Consider the following 15,546-nt stretch of genomic DNA (forward strand, 5'->3'; position numbering starts at 1 on the left):
ATAACATTAGGTTATCAGTAGTCTGCAGGCTAGATAGGATTTCACACACATGTACACAGCACTGTCAGGTTTTTCCATCAAAACACATTTTGTGTCTGTTGATGTAAAGGATGTACAGTCTGAGTTCATTCATAATTGCGTGAGCTGGGATGGACATGTCCTGAAAAACCTTTACAGACATTAAGCAGTTAGAGTTCCCAGGAATAAAAAAGAAATTTGGAGTTCAGTTAAATATTTATTTAAAGTTCACATCATGTCATTTGATATACAAAATGTCTGCAAAGATAGCAAAATTATTAAAGATTGAGACGCCAAATGTCAGGGGGAAAGCAGTTTCAGAACAGAAGGAAGCTTTGAGTTATGAGAAGAGCAGTTCCTTCAAAGATGGATTTCTTAAAAGGTCAGATGTCAGGCCACATCACATTATACAGTCCCTGTTTCTACGTCTAAGAAATGCACTGCCTCACTTTCTTTCTTCCTTTTACCCACTTGCTTTTCTTATCTTTGTCCATCAACTTTTTTGTTTTTATGTGCTTTCTTCGAATATAAGTGACATTCTTTTATTCTATTATTTATAAAAGATCTGAGTGATACAGAGAGAAAGTTGATGCACCCTAATGCCTCTACAGAGTGGTGTTCAAATCAAAACATATCCCATAATTTATCAGGTCTACTCTGCCACAGTACTCCACTTGCTGGTGTATAAGAGCATATATAAGCTACTTTACTAATTCTAAGACTTTGTAATTTGTGTAGAACCTCCAAAGGTGGATATCACTTAAAATTTAAAATCTGTGATATCGATCCATCCATTATCTATACTGCTTAATCCAATCCAAGCTGTGACCCTGTGTGAGGACAGATCACCAGTCTATCACCAGGCTGACACATAGAGACAAACACTCACACTCACATTCACACCTATAGGGAATTCAGAATCACCAATTAACCAAATCAAAGTGCACGTCTTTGGACTGTGGGAGGAAGCCGAAGTACCCAGAGAAAACCCACGCACACACAGAAAGAACATGCAAATTCCACACCGAAAGGCTCCGTCTTACCGAGAGGTGAAAGTGCTAACCAATGCAGTATCTTGACGCCCATCTGTGATATTTTATTGTTAATTCTGCACGATAACTCTACATACAATCTTCCTCAGCTCCTTAAATGCACCCACTAATGCACTGGTAAACATATGTCTTATTAAGTAAGCATTTGACTGCTTTTGTAAATGGCACAGGTATGCATAGTGATGCTTGTGCAACATTACACAATTTGTGATTAGTGGGTCAATCACTGTGTAGGCCTACATCATAAAAGCTTTTGATGGTGGAGGACTGCCAGAGTGTAGTGCGAAAGTCATCTGAGTGCAGCTGTCAGATTTGTAGGCAACATTATTACTGAAGGCCATTAAGTTCAATCTGTCACTACTTGTCAAAGGTTCCACCAGGCACAGCAGGGAGAGTAAACGGAAATGGTGGCTAACAATAGTTTATGATAAACAAACCATTCTCATCCAGGTTTTCTTCATTACGTAGTGTACACTGTCATAACAGCTGCACAATGGCAGAACGTGATGATGTGAAAGCATAGCATTAATGAGATCCTTCCATGACAAGGTCCTGACTTTTTTTTTTTTTTTTTTTTTTTTACATAAATCCTCAAGATCAACACTGACATTCATTACATATTCTGTGGGGGTTAGTTAAACGTGCAAATCCCCAAGTGCCATAGCATTTTAGGGATATGACACTGGATGTATTATATAACCTATAACACAAGGTTGTAAAAACACTGGATTGTGACTGTAATGTCAACACCCACCACATGCAATAATGGTTGTGGTCCATGCATGCATATTACGGAGAGTATGCTACATATAATTCAGTGACTGTGGTTTGATTCATGTAGACAACACTACATGTAGCTACAACTGTGTATATATTCACTGTTTGCATGCAACAAGGGAGTAAAAGACAGACAGACAGAACATGATGGTGGAATCTCGAGCAGCAGCAAAATCCAGCATGATGAAGTTGACACATACAGACTGATGGATAGGTGGAAAGGGAATGGGAAATTTTGGACCCAGGGCTGTGTGTCTCCCACTGTCGATCTGATTTGGGTGACACTGTCTGACAAGAAGCTGGCAGGGAAGCTGCCCACACTGGAGGTCACAGTGAAATTGACTGGCACATATAAACATGTAGACACATATGCACACTAAACCCAGTCTCCAAACACTATAAACCTACTCTATCATCCTGCTTCTTGCCATCCAGAAAGTCACTAAAAAGTGGAAAGCAGACTGGTCTAATAATGCTGGTGTTAACTCCTCACACTAAGCCTCTTTATTAAATCAAAGACTGACAAAGGCTAATTAGGCTGACTGGTGAATCAGACCAACATAGTGCTTCTTAGATCCGTATGAGTGATTCTTGGCTAAGAAAATGCTAAAATGCTAAATGCTAACATTAGAAAGCTTATAAGTGTAATGTTTACTGCATTTTCTTAGAGTTAACGTGCTTGATGATTTGCAAATTAGCACTAAACCCATGGCACAGCTGAGGCTGATGGGAATATCATAGTTTTGCAGGTGTTCTATCATAAACTTAAGTATAGAACAAAGCAAATGGCTTTAACCTGATGTAAAGATTTGCAGTCGTTACATTTCATCTTGATTAAAACATGAATTACAGTGTCACCTTTCATGGTAACTGATCTAACTGTTTAGAAATCTGACTGAAAACCATGAATGTCAACCTTATGGTGGTAATACAGGAAAAATCGGTCACCACAGTCAATGGGCTTACGTCCTCCCAGGATCATGTAGATGTGTTCATCGCCCCCTTCCCCTACTCTAAGTTGTTTTCCCTTGTCTGATGATTCATACTGTGCTTTTGTACCCTATACTAATTAGAATAACTACAGATGAATGGTTTGCAACGTTCAGCTTGGTGGTGCTCTGTACATAATTGACACACACCTTGTGTTGTTTTAAGTACTTTCCTTCACTGCAGTGAACTGAAAAACTATTAAAGATGCATTTCACTACATGCAGCTGATAACGGATGAAGATTTGAAGGTTTGAGCTTAAAAGTGCTTTTACTCTTTTCCATCCAGGCAAACAGTTTTGTTTCCCATGGGGCCAAGAGTGCTTTCACTGTTATTTTTAGGTTGGGAAAAGCTGCGGTTCCCTAGGTGGTGGGCCTGGCCCATCTGATACCATCAAGCAATGTATTTATCAGCTGTCTCAGACTTGTCATTTTCCCTCACCCTTTGGTGGTTTGTTTGATTCACATACTATGAGCATGATGTAAGCGATACAACAACTTCTGTTGACATTTTCTGTGTTGGGGTAAACACATGCGTACACACAAACATGCTTAGGAGTGCCAGAGCAGAGGGGAGGTTACACAACCACACATGTAAACACAATGTACCACCAGTCTAACCTGAAATGCAGGAATACTTTCAAGCTGAATGACTAGTTCATTATCAAATGAGCACTTTCATCATCAACAAAGATATTAGATTATATTTAGCATTTATTGGGTGTGTTGTTGTTAAGATCTAAAATGAACTGAAATAAACACAATATTATATCAGTCTCTAATTTATTAAAGCCCAGGCCTTTTTCTTACAAAAGGCACATAAGACAGCCCTTTCTGCTCTGACTGGTACGCATGCGCTCATTGTACTTTTGCTGCCTTCAAGTGCTCTTTATAAACTCGTTTTCTAACAGCTTTAAAATGTAAGAATCTCAGCGTGTTCCAATTAAGTATAATGCACTGATGCTTTACAATGAACATGTTTTATAATGCCAGTGTTGCATTTCCTGAAGTAAATACAAATCTGTAGGATTGATAAAAAAGATATTACTAAATACATGCAAAGGCAGGCCCTAGTAGACTTTTGGTTTAAAAGAGCTATGTATTAGTATATGTTAAATAGATGTAGTGTTTATACGTTAAATCTAAAAGAAAATGACTAACAAAACTGCCTTTTATAAACACCAGAAACAATAACTTTTTATGCAGTCCTGCAATACCTTACCCTAAAATCCGAATTTCGAAATTTAAGAGATTACAAAAATTGTTCGCTTACACAATGTATTAATATTTATCTGGCAATGGGAAATCATGTGACACCGACCTCCCCGCCCCCTCGTCGTGAATGTAATATTTCCAACCGCTCCTGAACGCAGCACGAACACCGACACATTCCCAGCGCCACAGCGGAGCCCAGATCAGGGACGAACTCGGCTCAGCGCACGGGGAGCGCCGTACCTGGTTAAAGGAGCCGGAGGCGACGCTAACAACTGCCCATAAAGTCAAAGGTTTGGCAAGGAGGGAAAAGTGTACAGTCGCTGTTAACTCGAGCACACAAGGAAACACCGTGTAAAGTGAGTTTAAAAGAACATTTGGGATTTAATAAGAGGACCCGAGACGCGTGTGGGACGGTGGCAGATGTGCCGTTAAGATGACATCGATAAAGGAAGGTTAAAGTTCAGGGAAAAAAATGAAAATTAAGAAAACCATTAGCACACATTAAGGAGCAAAGAAGAATGGCTTGATTTCTCAGCTCGGGAGAGCGGTGGGATCATACTGTCAGAGGCGCTCATGTTTCTGCTGAAGCGAAATAAAGTTTGTTGCGCTCCAACACAAGTCTACTTTCTTTGAGGCGTTCCTGCTCCTGTGACTTTCTTATCGCCAGTGGCAGGGCCCACCTGTTTTGGTGTCGGCTCGGAACTGTTCACAATGTCCAATCCCGTGCTAAAGAAGAACCACTGGACTTTCAGAGTGAACGAGTGCTCCGTGTCCAAAGATGCCCGTGGAGAAGTGAATGTGCCACTGCGCGGCGGCGCGGAGAACGGAGAGTTCGCCTATATCGGGGAGGTTAACCAAGATGTGGTGGCTTACAAAAGTGGAAAATTAAATGACGGGGAACTGCTGCTGGAGGTGGAGAACCTCGCGATTTCGGGATTACCCCTGTACGACGTACAGACCGTCATTAAGAACTGCAAAGGTCCCGTCAGGTTGAAAACGGTCAGGCAAGGTAAGAACTAAAAGAGGAAGCACGACATGCAAAGCTTTTTATACTTTTAGTTCGACATAAATAAACTGGAAGTTAATCAAACGCAAACTATTTCAGTTGGATTTGCCACCAGGGATGAGTTGTGTAGTTACTGTTGGAAGAGGTTTAAATAAGTTCAGCCAGGCGAAATAAAGGTTTTCTGGAGGTTAAACACAAAAAGTGACAAAAAAATCTGACGCGTGTTTTTTCTTCTTTTGTTGTTGTTGTTTTAACCTACTAGAGAAAATGCCACCTGTCGGGCCTAGCGAGATGGAAATAACAAGCTCACACACACTGTTTATTCAGCTTTGCTTTTGTTTTTGCTCTGTGTTCTCATCCACCCTGTGAAATGGCCCAAATGGAAACCCTTCCAAGTAATACGTCGATTTACAGCCACACTCACAGGTGTCACTCCTTCCATCACTTTAAAATCAATTCAACTTTGATTCTGTGTAGGTGGCCTATATGAATAACAGCGATTACATACAACAGCACAGGAGTGGCTCAGTTTACTTTCAATTTGAATGAAGTCATATACATAACTTGAAATTAAAAAAAAAAAGAAAAAAAAAAAGAGGTGAGGCAGGTAGGAGTCTGAGTTGACCTGGGTCTTGTGTGGCTCTTCGTTAGGTTTGTACTCTAACTGCAGACTCTTCAAACACACTTGACTGGCAACATTTTTCTAGCACCTAACATGAATGGGAGCATCAGGCCAGTGTGCCTGGTTTGGGTAGTTCACGGTCAGCTTGACTCAGCAGGGCCACACACTTTGACACTGAGCCAGTCTGACAGGCTCCCAGCGTGGCAAAGCACACTGCTGAAGGGATGCTCGGAGTCAGCCGGGGCCACACCGACTTCCTTCAGCGACTGGCAAAGGAGCAGCAACTCCTCAAGGAAAATTTCACATATTTATAACCTGTGAACACTGGCAGCTTTAGGCTGTTGGCCTGGGCTGTTCAGGAGTGACATCGGGCTTTATAAAGTTGTTACACTGAACTTAACATCAAAGAAAGATGTCTAATGGAAATTGTGCTTCAGTTCTAACTAAATCAGAGGCCATCACTACTTTTCACTACTTTGGCCTTATTTGTTTACAGCAGTGCTGAGAAATTGTGTGTTCAGAAGTTCTAAAACTGCTGCCGTTTCTTTCTAAACAAACATTACACCAGCAGACGTCAGTGACTGGTTTATATTAACCAGTCAAATCACCTGCGGTAGTTTTGACTAAAAGTCAATGTGATGTTTTAAAAGCCTGGAAGAAAAATCTTAAAAAAAAAAAAAAAAAAAAAATCTTCTGTAGAACAGCTTAATGAGAAACTCTTTGCATTTGTAAGAGCCCTGATGAAGTATAAGCACAAATGGAGCAAATTAAAGAAATGTAATGGTTCTGCACACAGGTGTTTTCGCTTACTGGCTGATTAGCCCTCTGCTCAGGTTGACAGTGGGTGGAGCTATGCTGGTGGTGTCACTGGAAAAGCAGCAGGAAAAACAGGTTTTAATAATGATGACTTTGTCTCACATTTAAGTTTAGATTAAAAAAAAAATGGTTTTGTTACTTACAGAAATATCTATAGTTTAGTTCAAGCTGTTGCACTTGAGTTAAGAATTGTTTACTTGCTCCCAGGTGATCTAAATTGCTACTGGAAGCTCTCCTGGTCTCATTCAGTAACTGCAGGGGGAGTGTTTTCTGATAGAGCTCTTGTTGCAAGAAGAAAAGCAAATCAGAGTGCTGGTCTTTTATTTTTCCTGTGGTGGCTATGAAAACTGTCTAATTTTGGTGTTTAGGCATTTATTTAGCACTTCGGTGAATCTTTTCAAGGGAACCACTGCGAATTTAGTTGGTTAGTGGAGCATCTCTTCAGTCTGTAAAACCTTTAAACAATTGGAGGAAATTCCTCCTTTCAACCTCTACTCTTTTTATCGGCACCCATCTGGGGATGTTGGATGTCACAGCGATACACTGTCACATGATCAGATTCCATTTCAAGTTTTTAATAATTCACGCTGTCTGGGAATTTCCTTCCCTAATCAGTCTTAATTGGGAAAATATGCTTGGCAACAAGGGCCATCTGTAAAATGTAAGTGACCTATTTTTACCCAAAGCTTGTGCCATTTTCACTTGAATCACTTGAATCACGATGTGAGATGTGAGGAGAGGTACCACTGTAAAGTCTTAGCTCTCTGTTATTTAAGCAGCCATGGCCTGTGCTTTGCTGCCATCAGCCTAAAGAGAGAACTGTTGAGAGAAGTTGTTAGTCAGGACCTTCAGCCCTTTTTTTTTTTTTTTTTTTTTTTCAGACCTGTTAGCAGGGTTGTATTTCTAGTCTGAGATGATAAGAGACTCCGACCAGTTCTACTGTGGAGATTGCAGTGTTTGCTTTGGGTGTCAGTGTTAGGGGAAAAAAAAAAAAAAAAACACAAGCATTTACACAGCAGACGGCCTGTATACCACTGCTGTCCATTTCACCGTGTTCTGATTGGGAAGAAGCTGTGGGAAAATCATTGGATTATGTAATGAAGCACGATGCATGCAGACACAGACATGTGCTCTCACTCTTTACCCTTTTAAACAAGCAGCCCATAGTAATGCACTATATTATTAAATACTCCAACTGACGTGTTGTAACGATAAACACAATATGCTGTGTTTGCAAACAAACCGACATAAGACCTGTCAATCTCATAAGCCCCTTGAACATCTTTATGGATAATCTTCATAAGGAGATAACCTACTGCCCCACGTATGCAAAACACCCACTGGGTAACTCTATGGGTAGCATACATATGGTGTGTGAAACTAGAGCTGATTAGTGTCATGCTTGCTCACTCTGGTCAGGACATATGTTCAGTGTGTTAATCAGTCTATGATACCATGCATATATGTTTGTGTTTCTGCTGTATTTTTCATATAGACTTTGGTTAGACAGATGGTGAATATTAGTCTAAGTTTACAGTCTAAATTGTTAAGATGTATGTTAAGATTGTAAGGGCTTGTAGCCAAAAGCATTTTAAATGTGTTTGTGTTTTCTGGCCATGAACAATAGCAGAGGACCAGAGTTCATGGGTTTCCCCAGGCGGGAGGTATGCTGCTTGTGGGTCACTTTAGTCAACAGGATATGCTGCTTGTGATCTGTCACATAGAGTAAAGTTTAGATCCTCTTCATGTAAAACCAACTATTGCTGTCCCAGACCAATCGGGAATCTCGGTTCTCCAGCTTCAGAGTATTTCTCTACGTGCTGCATTGTAGTATAGAGCTGGTGTTATGATCAAGGCCTTACTACCTATAAATTTCTGGCAGCAGAGTATATTCTCCCGTTCATATAGATGTATGAGTTGCTAACTAGGCCCCTCCTGCACTAATTTCCAACACTGTTTGTGCTTTAACTTCAGGCGTCTGTATGTGCAAGTGTTTCTGGCAGAGAATGCATATGGAAGTGTTTATTTCCTTGCTCTCAGCAGGAAGTTGGACACCCCACCTCGCCTCAACTGTTCTTCCACCTTTATTTTCTCTGACAGTGGTAGAACCTTCCTGTAGCATGGCTTTAGGAAAGACCTCTGGCTCCAGTTTTAGTGTGTGTTTATATTTATGAGAATGTATGGACATGGGGGGGGGGGATAATAGTCACATGGGTACAGTATAAGCATCTTGTCTACTTTGAGCTGAATTTATTGTTTGTTTGTGTGAGTTGGTGCACAGTTGAAGCTCTGCATTTAAATACACTAGAGGGGACACTGTTACCAACTAAATAAACCATGAAATGCTGTCTAACTAATGCAGCACTTTTTGTAATCCTTCTAAAGAGGTATGTATGCACATGTGCCCAGCCTTTCCTCTTGTTTGCTAGAGAATCGTCTTTCTTTTCCTAATTAGCTCAAGTGTCGGCTGTTGTATTGAGTGTGAATGGAAATTGGTCACACTTGGCAGTCACAGTTACACACACTGTCATGGACGATAAAGGCAAACCAAGTTACAATAGCAAGACAGGGAAGGCACTGAGACTGTTCCTGCTCTTTCTTTTGAAGACTGCTCTTATGCAGTGTTTGTATATGTGCACACTGTGTATTTTCGAGAAGTATTACAATATTCAAACACATTTTCAGAAAAGAGCCTTCAATATGAACAAACCTCAGGTTTAAGGTTTTTAGATGTGAGATGATGACATGACATTATGACATGCTTTTAAAAATTACCTTTACTGTGCTGCTCACTATAAATCACATCCTTTAGATTGTTTCTAGAGGGAGCCGCTTTTGAAACTATTACTACAGAAGCAGGTGAAAAGATCATTGATAGTTTCCCCATGAGACCTTTTCAGGCTCATTCTGAACCAGATATAAGGAAATCTGTCAGCACTCACTTTTTTTTTAATGGTCAGTTGTTGAGGATTTGTAGCATTTTACCACACTGCTTTTTTTTCCGATCTGTCAGACCATGGAATGACGAGTCCCTTATGTGTGTCAGAACACACAGGAAAATCAAAGTCCTAAGCTTAATATCAGGCAGCTGCTTTAGTTCAGTACCTAAAGTTGCAGCTAACCTAGCCAAAGTGGAGGACGAGTTGACAAATCTACTCAAAACACCTTCAGTTATTCCCCCACAGCCATTTTTACTGTCTGGTTAGCATAATCCCTTGAGCTGGAAGGTAGGAGGATGCTCTGTTTTAGTGAAATTAGCCTGCAACCCCAGAGTAATGTCTTAGTTAAAGGATTTTTTTGTGGGACATTGAGCATTAAAATTTGTTGTTTCAGTTGCCTAAAGTGACTCTACTAATTTTCAAGGTTGTACATTGTGTGTGTTGTGCATTTATGTGTGCCAGACAGTACACATATGTTATTTGTACTTTTGTACTGTCCTATTACTCTTCTATATTGTACAATGCAAGATAAAATATTTTCCACTCATTTAGTCCCCTCTTAGTACTGCTACTGTTAATATTAGTATGTTCATAGTTTATGGTGTTGATCAGTGTTATTGTTTGCCACATATTTTTAGCTTCCTACCCCTTATTCATATCACATTAGTTAAGTTATTTATCCTTTTTAGTCCCACAGTGGGGAAATTGCATTACCCACCCAAAGTATTTATTCATCAGCCTGAATAAATGAAACTGTTAGTGGGAACACTCAATTTTGTAAAGTCAATGACAAATTCAGTGTATGGGTGCCTTCCTAATTCTGTCACTCTCCATTGCCTCTCCTAAAGCTTTGCTAACCTAAGATAGCAATTAAATTTTGAATGATAAATGTGGCAAATGTGAAGTCAGTAGCTCTGCAGTGAAATAATGTATCAAGACATCAACCCGGAGTCACATCAGAAGTAGTTGACGCTCTGTCTAAGTCAGCCGTCACTGTGCACAAGAGGCCTTAAAATGTTAAAGCACAGAAGCAGTATATGTGCATTTATGTGTGCCAGACAGGCTGACATAGCCAAGTTTTTCTGTCAAGTCTGCTGCTGTTTAATCGCAGATGAAATGTGGTTATGCCTGCAGTGGGCACGACTAGGAAGCAAAATGATGGGATTGTTAGTGGCTGTGGGCATTAATAATATGGCAGAGGCTAGACCCAGCAGCAAGTGGATGCGCACAAGAAAAATGTTGCTGGTCTCTTGCAAAATTATCTTTTAAGTCAGCAAGAACTGTACTTCAGCACAAAGAAACTTAGTTCTCCTCATGTTTCTCTTATATTATTGTACCTCATATTTGACTTCCCAGGATATACAGTGAGAATATAAATAGACATTTAGAAGCTTACATGGAGGTAATTTGTCATCAAAGTAATTATCAGCCTGTGTCCTTTCTAGCTGCATCTAGAAAATCTGTACTTTGTCTCAGGCTTCCTGATATATAAAAGCCCTTCTTCCCCAGTCTGTTTTCTTTTTATCTTTACCTTTTAATTATGTTCTGGTTGAGACTTTGGGGTCTGTTCACACAAATCCCATTATTTTAAAGTGTTTGGCAAACTTACTCACGCATATTAGTGTGTGCACACAGACAAAACAAAGGGAGTATCTACAGGTTTAGAGAATGGTCAAGCCCTGATTAAGAGGATTTAGACACAAGTCTGCTCGTTTGTCCGCTGCAGTAACACCAAATAGCCACACATACACATGTACACAGTTGAGCCCCAAACTCCCAGGGCTCACAGCAGTGGCAGTTATGAGGCACATAATCATGCCTTGCTGAGCCACACTGCCTTATTTCTTCCCCTCTACATTTTTCCTGCTGTCTGCCTTGTTTACTGTCTGACTCTCCCCCCTCCAGTCTTCATCTATTCTCTCATTGTTGTCTGGGTATGGGAATTGTGAGGGCTCTTAGTTTCTCACCCTGTCCTTCCTTCTGAAGTCTCATCATAAAAAGTGTTGCCCAACAGGTCACTTCATGGCATTAATGGATGACTGTGTGGTAAAACAATGAAGACAGTTTTATGTGGCTTGCAGTAGCTGTGAAGTGAGAGAGTGGTGGATTATGGGCAGCAAGTCAGGATCCTTATGTAGAAGACATGCAAAATAAAGAAACAGCATTGCTGTTATAATGTGGTGAAGAAGCACGACAGAAAGCTATGATAGAGAAAGAAGTTAAGACTTGTTTGAAAGTAACAGCATGCTGCTGTTTAGCTTACAGTAGATATTTGGAACAGCAAGACAAAGCATGATTTATTTATTTTTTGCTTCATTGTTCACATTTTCAAACAGCAGGTGTTAGTTCTAGTGTTAAAGGGAAAGGGATTTTTTTTTTATAATGAGGCCTCTCTAATGTGCCTGTAAGACCTAAAGTCTTAGGTAATCTTAGAGCATCAGTTCCATTTTAAAATCGCAGTAGTCAGGACCTGTTTCCACACAGTTGGGAAATATTTTGCAGAGTATGGGCTATTCTAAGCAAAGCTTTTCTTATATAGTCTGTAGCTCCACAATGTCATGAAGTATAACAGTATGCTTCTGCACCTCAGAAATAATACTGGGCTAGGCAGAGAACTGGGCATGCTAACTTTTATAGTTTGCTAGATTTATAGGGCAAACAAACTGAGTGTTTAATCCATTCCTTACATAGGACACCACCCAGAGGTTGACAGGACAGCCGTGCCAAGTTATGGTCGCTAAGCTTTGTTTGGACCATCGCTTTTTAGGGGTTAAATGTTTGAACTGTCAGCTGTTGCATACATATCAGGCATTGTTTCAACTTGTCTAGCTGGGAAGTGACAGTAATGTGTCTGAGATTGTCATTAATTTAGGAAATTGCATCAACAAAAATTACATGGACAGAAATGTTTTTAAAATCCTCAAAATCATTTGTTTGTAATGACACCGCAGCTTTTTTTTTTTTTTTTTTTTTGTGTGTGTGGCTTGAGCAGATACCTTGCCTGTAGTTCTCCCTGCCAGTGTGATGGTGACCTTAGGCCTTTACTGAGAAAGTGTGTGTGGTTAGCTGGAAGTCTACAGAACAACAAATGGTTTTGTTAATCTTCCATGGTGGCAGGGGAGATATGGTTATGTCATCAGCTACACAGGTGGCCTCACAGCACATACAGTGGGTACGGAAAGTATTCAGACAATTTTTCACTCTTTGTGTCATTGCAGCCATTTGCCAAAATCAAAAAACTTCATTTTATTTCTCATTAATGTACACTCAGCACCCCATCTTGACAGAAAAAAACAGAAATGTAGAAATTTTTGCAAATTTATTAAAAAAGAAAAACTGAAATATCACATGGTCATAAGTATTCAGACCCTGTGCTCAGTATTGAGTAGAAGCACCCTTTTGAGCTAGTACAGCCATGAGTCTTCTTGGGAATGATGCAACAAGTTTTTCACACCTGGATTTGGGGATCCTCTGCCATTGTTCCTCGCAGATCCTCTCCAGTTCTGTCAGGTTGGATGGTGAACGTTGGTGGACAGCCATTTTCAGGTCTCTCCAGAGATGCTCAATTGGGTTTAGGTCAGGGCTCTGGCTGGGCCAGTCAAGAACGGTCACAGAGTTGTTCCGAAGCCACTCCTTTGTTATTTTAGCTGTGTGCTTAGGGTCATTGTCCTGTTGAAAGGTGAACCTTCAGCCCAGTCTGAGGTCCTGAGCACTCTGGAAGAGGTTTTCTTCCAGGATATCTCTGTACTTGGCCACATTCATCTTTCCTTCAATTGCAACCAGTCGTCCTGTCCCTGCAGCTGAAAAACACCCCCACAACATGATGCTCCCACCACCATGTTTCACTGTAGGGATTGTATTGGGCAGGTGACGAGCAGTGCCTGGTTTTCTCCACACATACCGCTTAGAATTAACGCCAAAAAGTTCAATCTTGGTCTCATCAGACCAGAGAATCTTATTTCTCATAGTCTGGGAGTCCTTCATGTGTTCTTTGGCAAACTCTATGCAGGCTTTCATGTGTCTTGCACTGAGGAGAGGCTTCCATCGGGCCGCTCTGCCATAAAGCCCCGACTGGTGGAGGGCTGCAGTGATAGTTGACTTTGTGGAACTTTCTCCCATCTCCCTACTGCATCTCTGGAGCTCAGCCACAGTGATCTTTGGGTTCTTCTTTATCTCTCTCACCAAGGCTCTTCTCCCACGATTGCTCAGTTTGGCTGGACGGCCAGGTCTAGGAAGAGTTCTGGTCGTCCCAAACTTTTTCCATTTGAGGATTATAGAGGCCACTGTGCTCTTAGGAACCTTGAGTGCTGCAGAAATTCTTTTGTAACCTTGGCCAGATCTGTGCCTTGCCACAATTCTGTCTCTGAGCTCCTTGGGCAGTTCCTTCAACCTCAGGATTCTCATTTGCTCTGACATGCACTGTGAGCTGTAAGGTCTTATATAGACAGGTGTGTGCCTTTCCTAATCGAGTCCAATCAGTTTAATTAAACACAGCTGGACTGCAATGAAGGAGCAGAACCATCTCTAGGAGGATCAGAAGAAATGGACAGCATGTGAGTTAAATATGAGTGTCACTGCAAAGGGTCTGAATACTTATGACCATGTGATATTTCAGTTTTTCTTTTTTAATAAATTTGCAAAAATTTCTACATTTCTGTTTTTTTCTGTCAAGATGGGGTGCTGAGTGTACATTAATGAGAAATAAAATGAACTTTTTTGATTTTGGCAAATGGCTGCAATGACACAAAGAGTGAAAAATTTAAAGGGGTCTGAATACTTTCCGTACCCACTGTAAATGGTTACCAATTAAGGGCCAGATGACACAGTGTGTACAGTGGTTATCCCAACTCTCTGATATCCCTTTGTCGGACTGTGTGGCACTGTGTAATGACTGCATCAGCTGTGCTTGTGTGTCCTTTAAAGGTAAGGACTCACTGCATGACTCAGTGACCAATCTAACCACTCACATTAAACTGTTGTTTCCAGTAGTTTCATGCCAGTTACACTTAATAAAACACATGCCAAATGATTTAATTTCTCCCAGGGACAACACACAAAAGATATGATCTAGTTATTATCTAGTCTAGTCATTTGAAATGCAAAACATGTCGTTAGTTTTTAAATGACTGTGGTTGAAATCCAGCTAGATAAGGAGGAATGATTTATGCATTCCACATGGTTTCAATTCAAATGCATTATGAGCTCTTTCGACTATTCCCAGAATTCTTTAGTTTTAGATAAAGCTGCTTGTGAAGTTGGTTTTGATATGGACATTTTGTCTGCACACAGCCCAGTTTATGGTTAAGGTAAATAAATTTTTGTAAGAGTATAATTTTCACTTGTGAACTACAGTCTGTAATCTGCCAGCTAGAAAACAAGTACAAAAATATTACAAGGTAAAATTTCCAGTGACTTTTGAGCATTTGTGATCATGATTATTTCGGGCTGTTGGGTTCAAAACACCGAGGCAAAGGAGGCAGGCCTTATACGTTGTCAACACTTTCTTGATGATTGCCAGCATGATTTATTATTCTCCTTCATTCATAGTAACAAGGTTTGGGTACACAGCACGATGTGATGTTTAAATGTTGAAAAGATAAAATTATTTGCAAATGCCTCAACTTTGTAAGCACAGTTTGGGTTGGACATGGTAACACTAAATACAATGGCAGCATAAAGTTACGCTGTCTCCCTGTGTGGGGCTGTGTGTCTGAGAGCAGAAAGTAAAGGTCAGTATGCATTTGAGCACTTAAAGTTTAGTAAACATCATATATAAAAAATACAATACAGAAACTTTTATCTTTGGTTTCCACAAACATCTGAGCCACTTATACACACATCACTGTACAGTACCGGCTTTATTAACTCAGTGCAGTGAGTAAAATGTGACAGCTTACTGATAGAATCTTAATTAGATGGGCAGAGACTAATTAGTAAAGACAGGAAAAAGGCTGTGTCTTAATTAAGAGGTCAGTGGTGTCCAGCTTCTCTCCACACTGCTAGCATCAGTCAAAGATTTATTTATTTATTTATTTATTTCCCAGCTGCTCCCATTAAGGGTCTCCACTCAGATCAATTGATCCGCATGATTGATTTGGCAAGTTTTATGTCTTG

General features: G+C 40.4%; 1 protein-coding gene across 6 annotated transcripts in view; it reads left to right on the forward strand.

Moving 5' to 3' along the window:
- The first annotated feature begins 4,233 nt into the window (after positions 1 to 4,233).
- Positions 4,234 to 15,546, forward strand: part of magi1b (membrane associated guanylate kinase, WW and PDZ domain containing 1b) — a 119,916-nt gene continuing 108,603 nt past the window's right edge. For all 6 annotated transcript variants that reach the window (XM_026306907.1, XM_026306908.1, XM_026306910.1 and 3 more), the window contains exon 1: positions 4,234 to 5,058. In XM_026306907.1, coding sequence (XP_026162692.1) covers positions 4,761 to 5,058 — 298 coding nt within the window. In that variant the 5' untranslated portion in view covers positions 4,234 to 4,760. The remainder of the gene's footprint in view (positions 5,059 to 15,546) is intronic.

The sequence above is a fragment of the Mastacembelus armatus genome, chromosome 5 (assembly GCF_900324485.2).
Source record: "Mastacembelus armatus chromosome 5, fMasArm1.2, whole genome shotgun sequence".
NCBI lineage: Eukaryota > Metazoa > Chordata > Actinopteri > Synbranchiformes > Mastacembelidae > Mastacembelus > Mastacembelus armatus.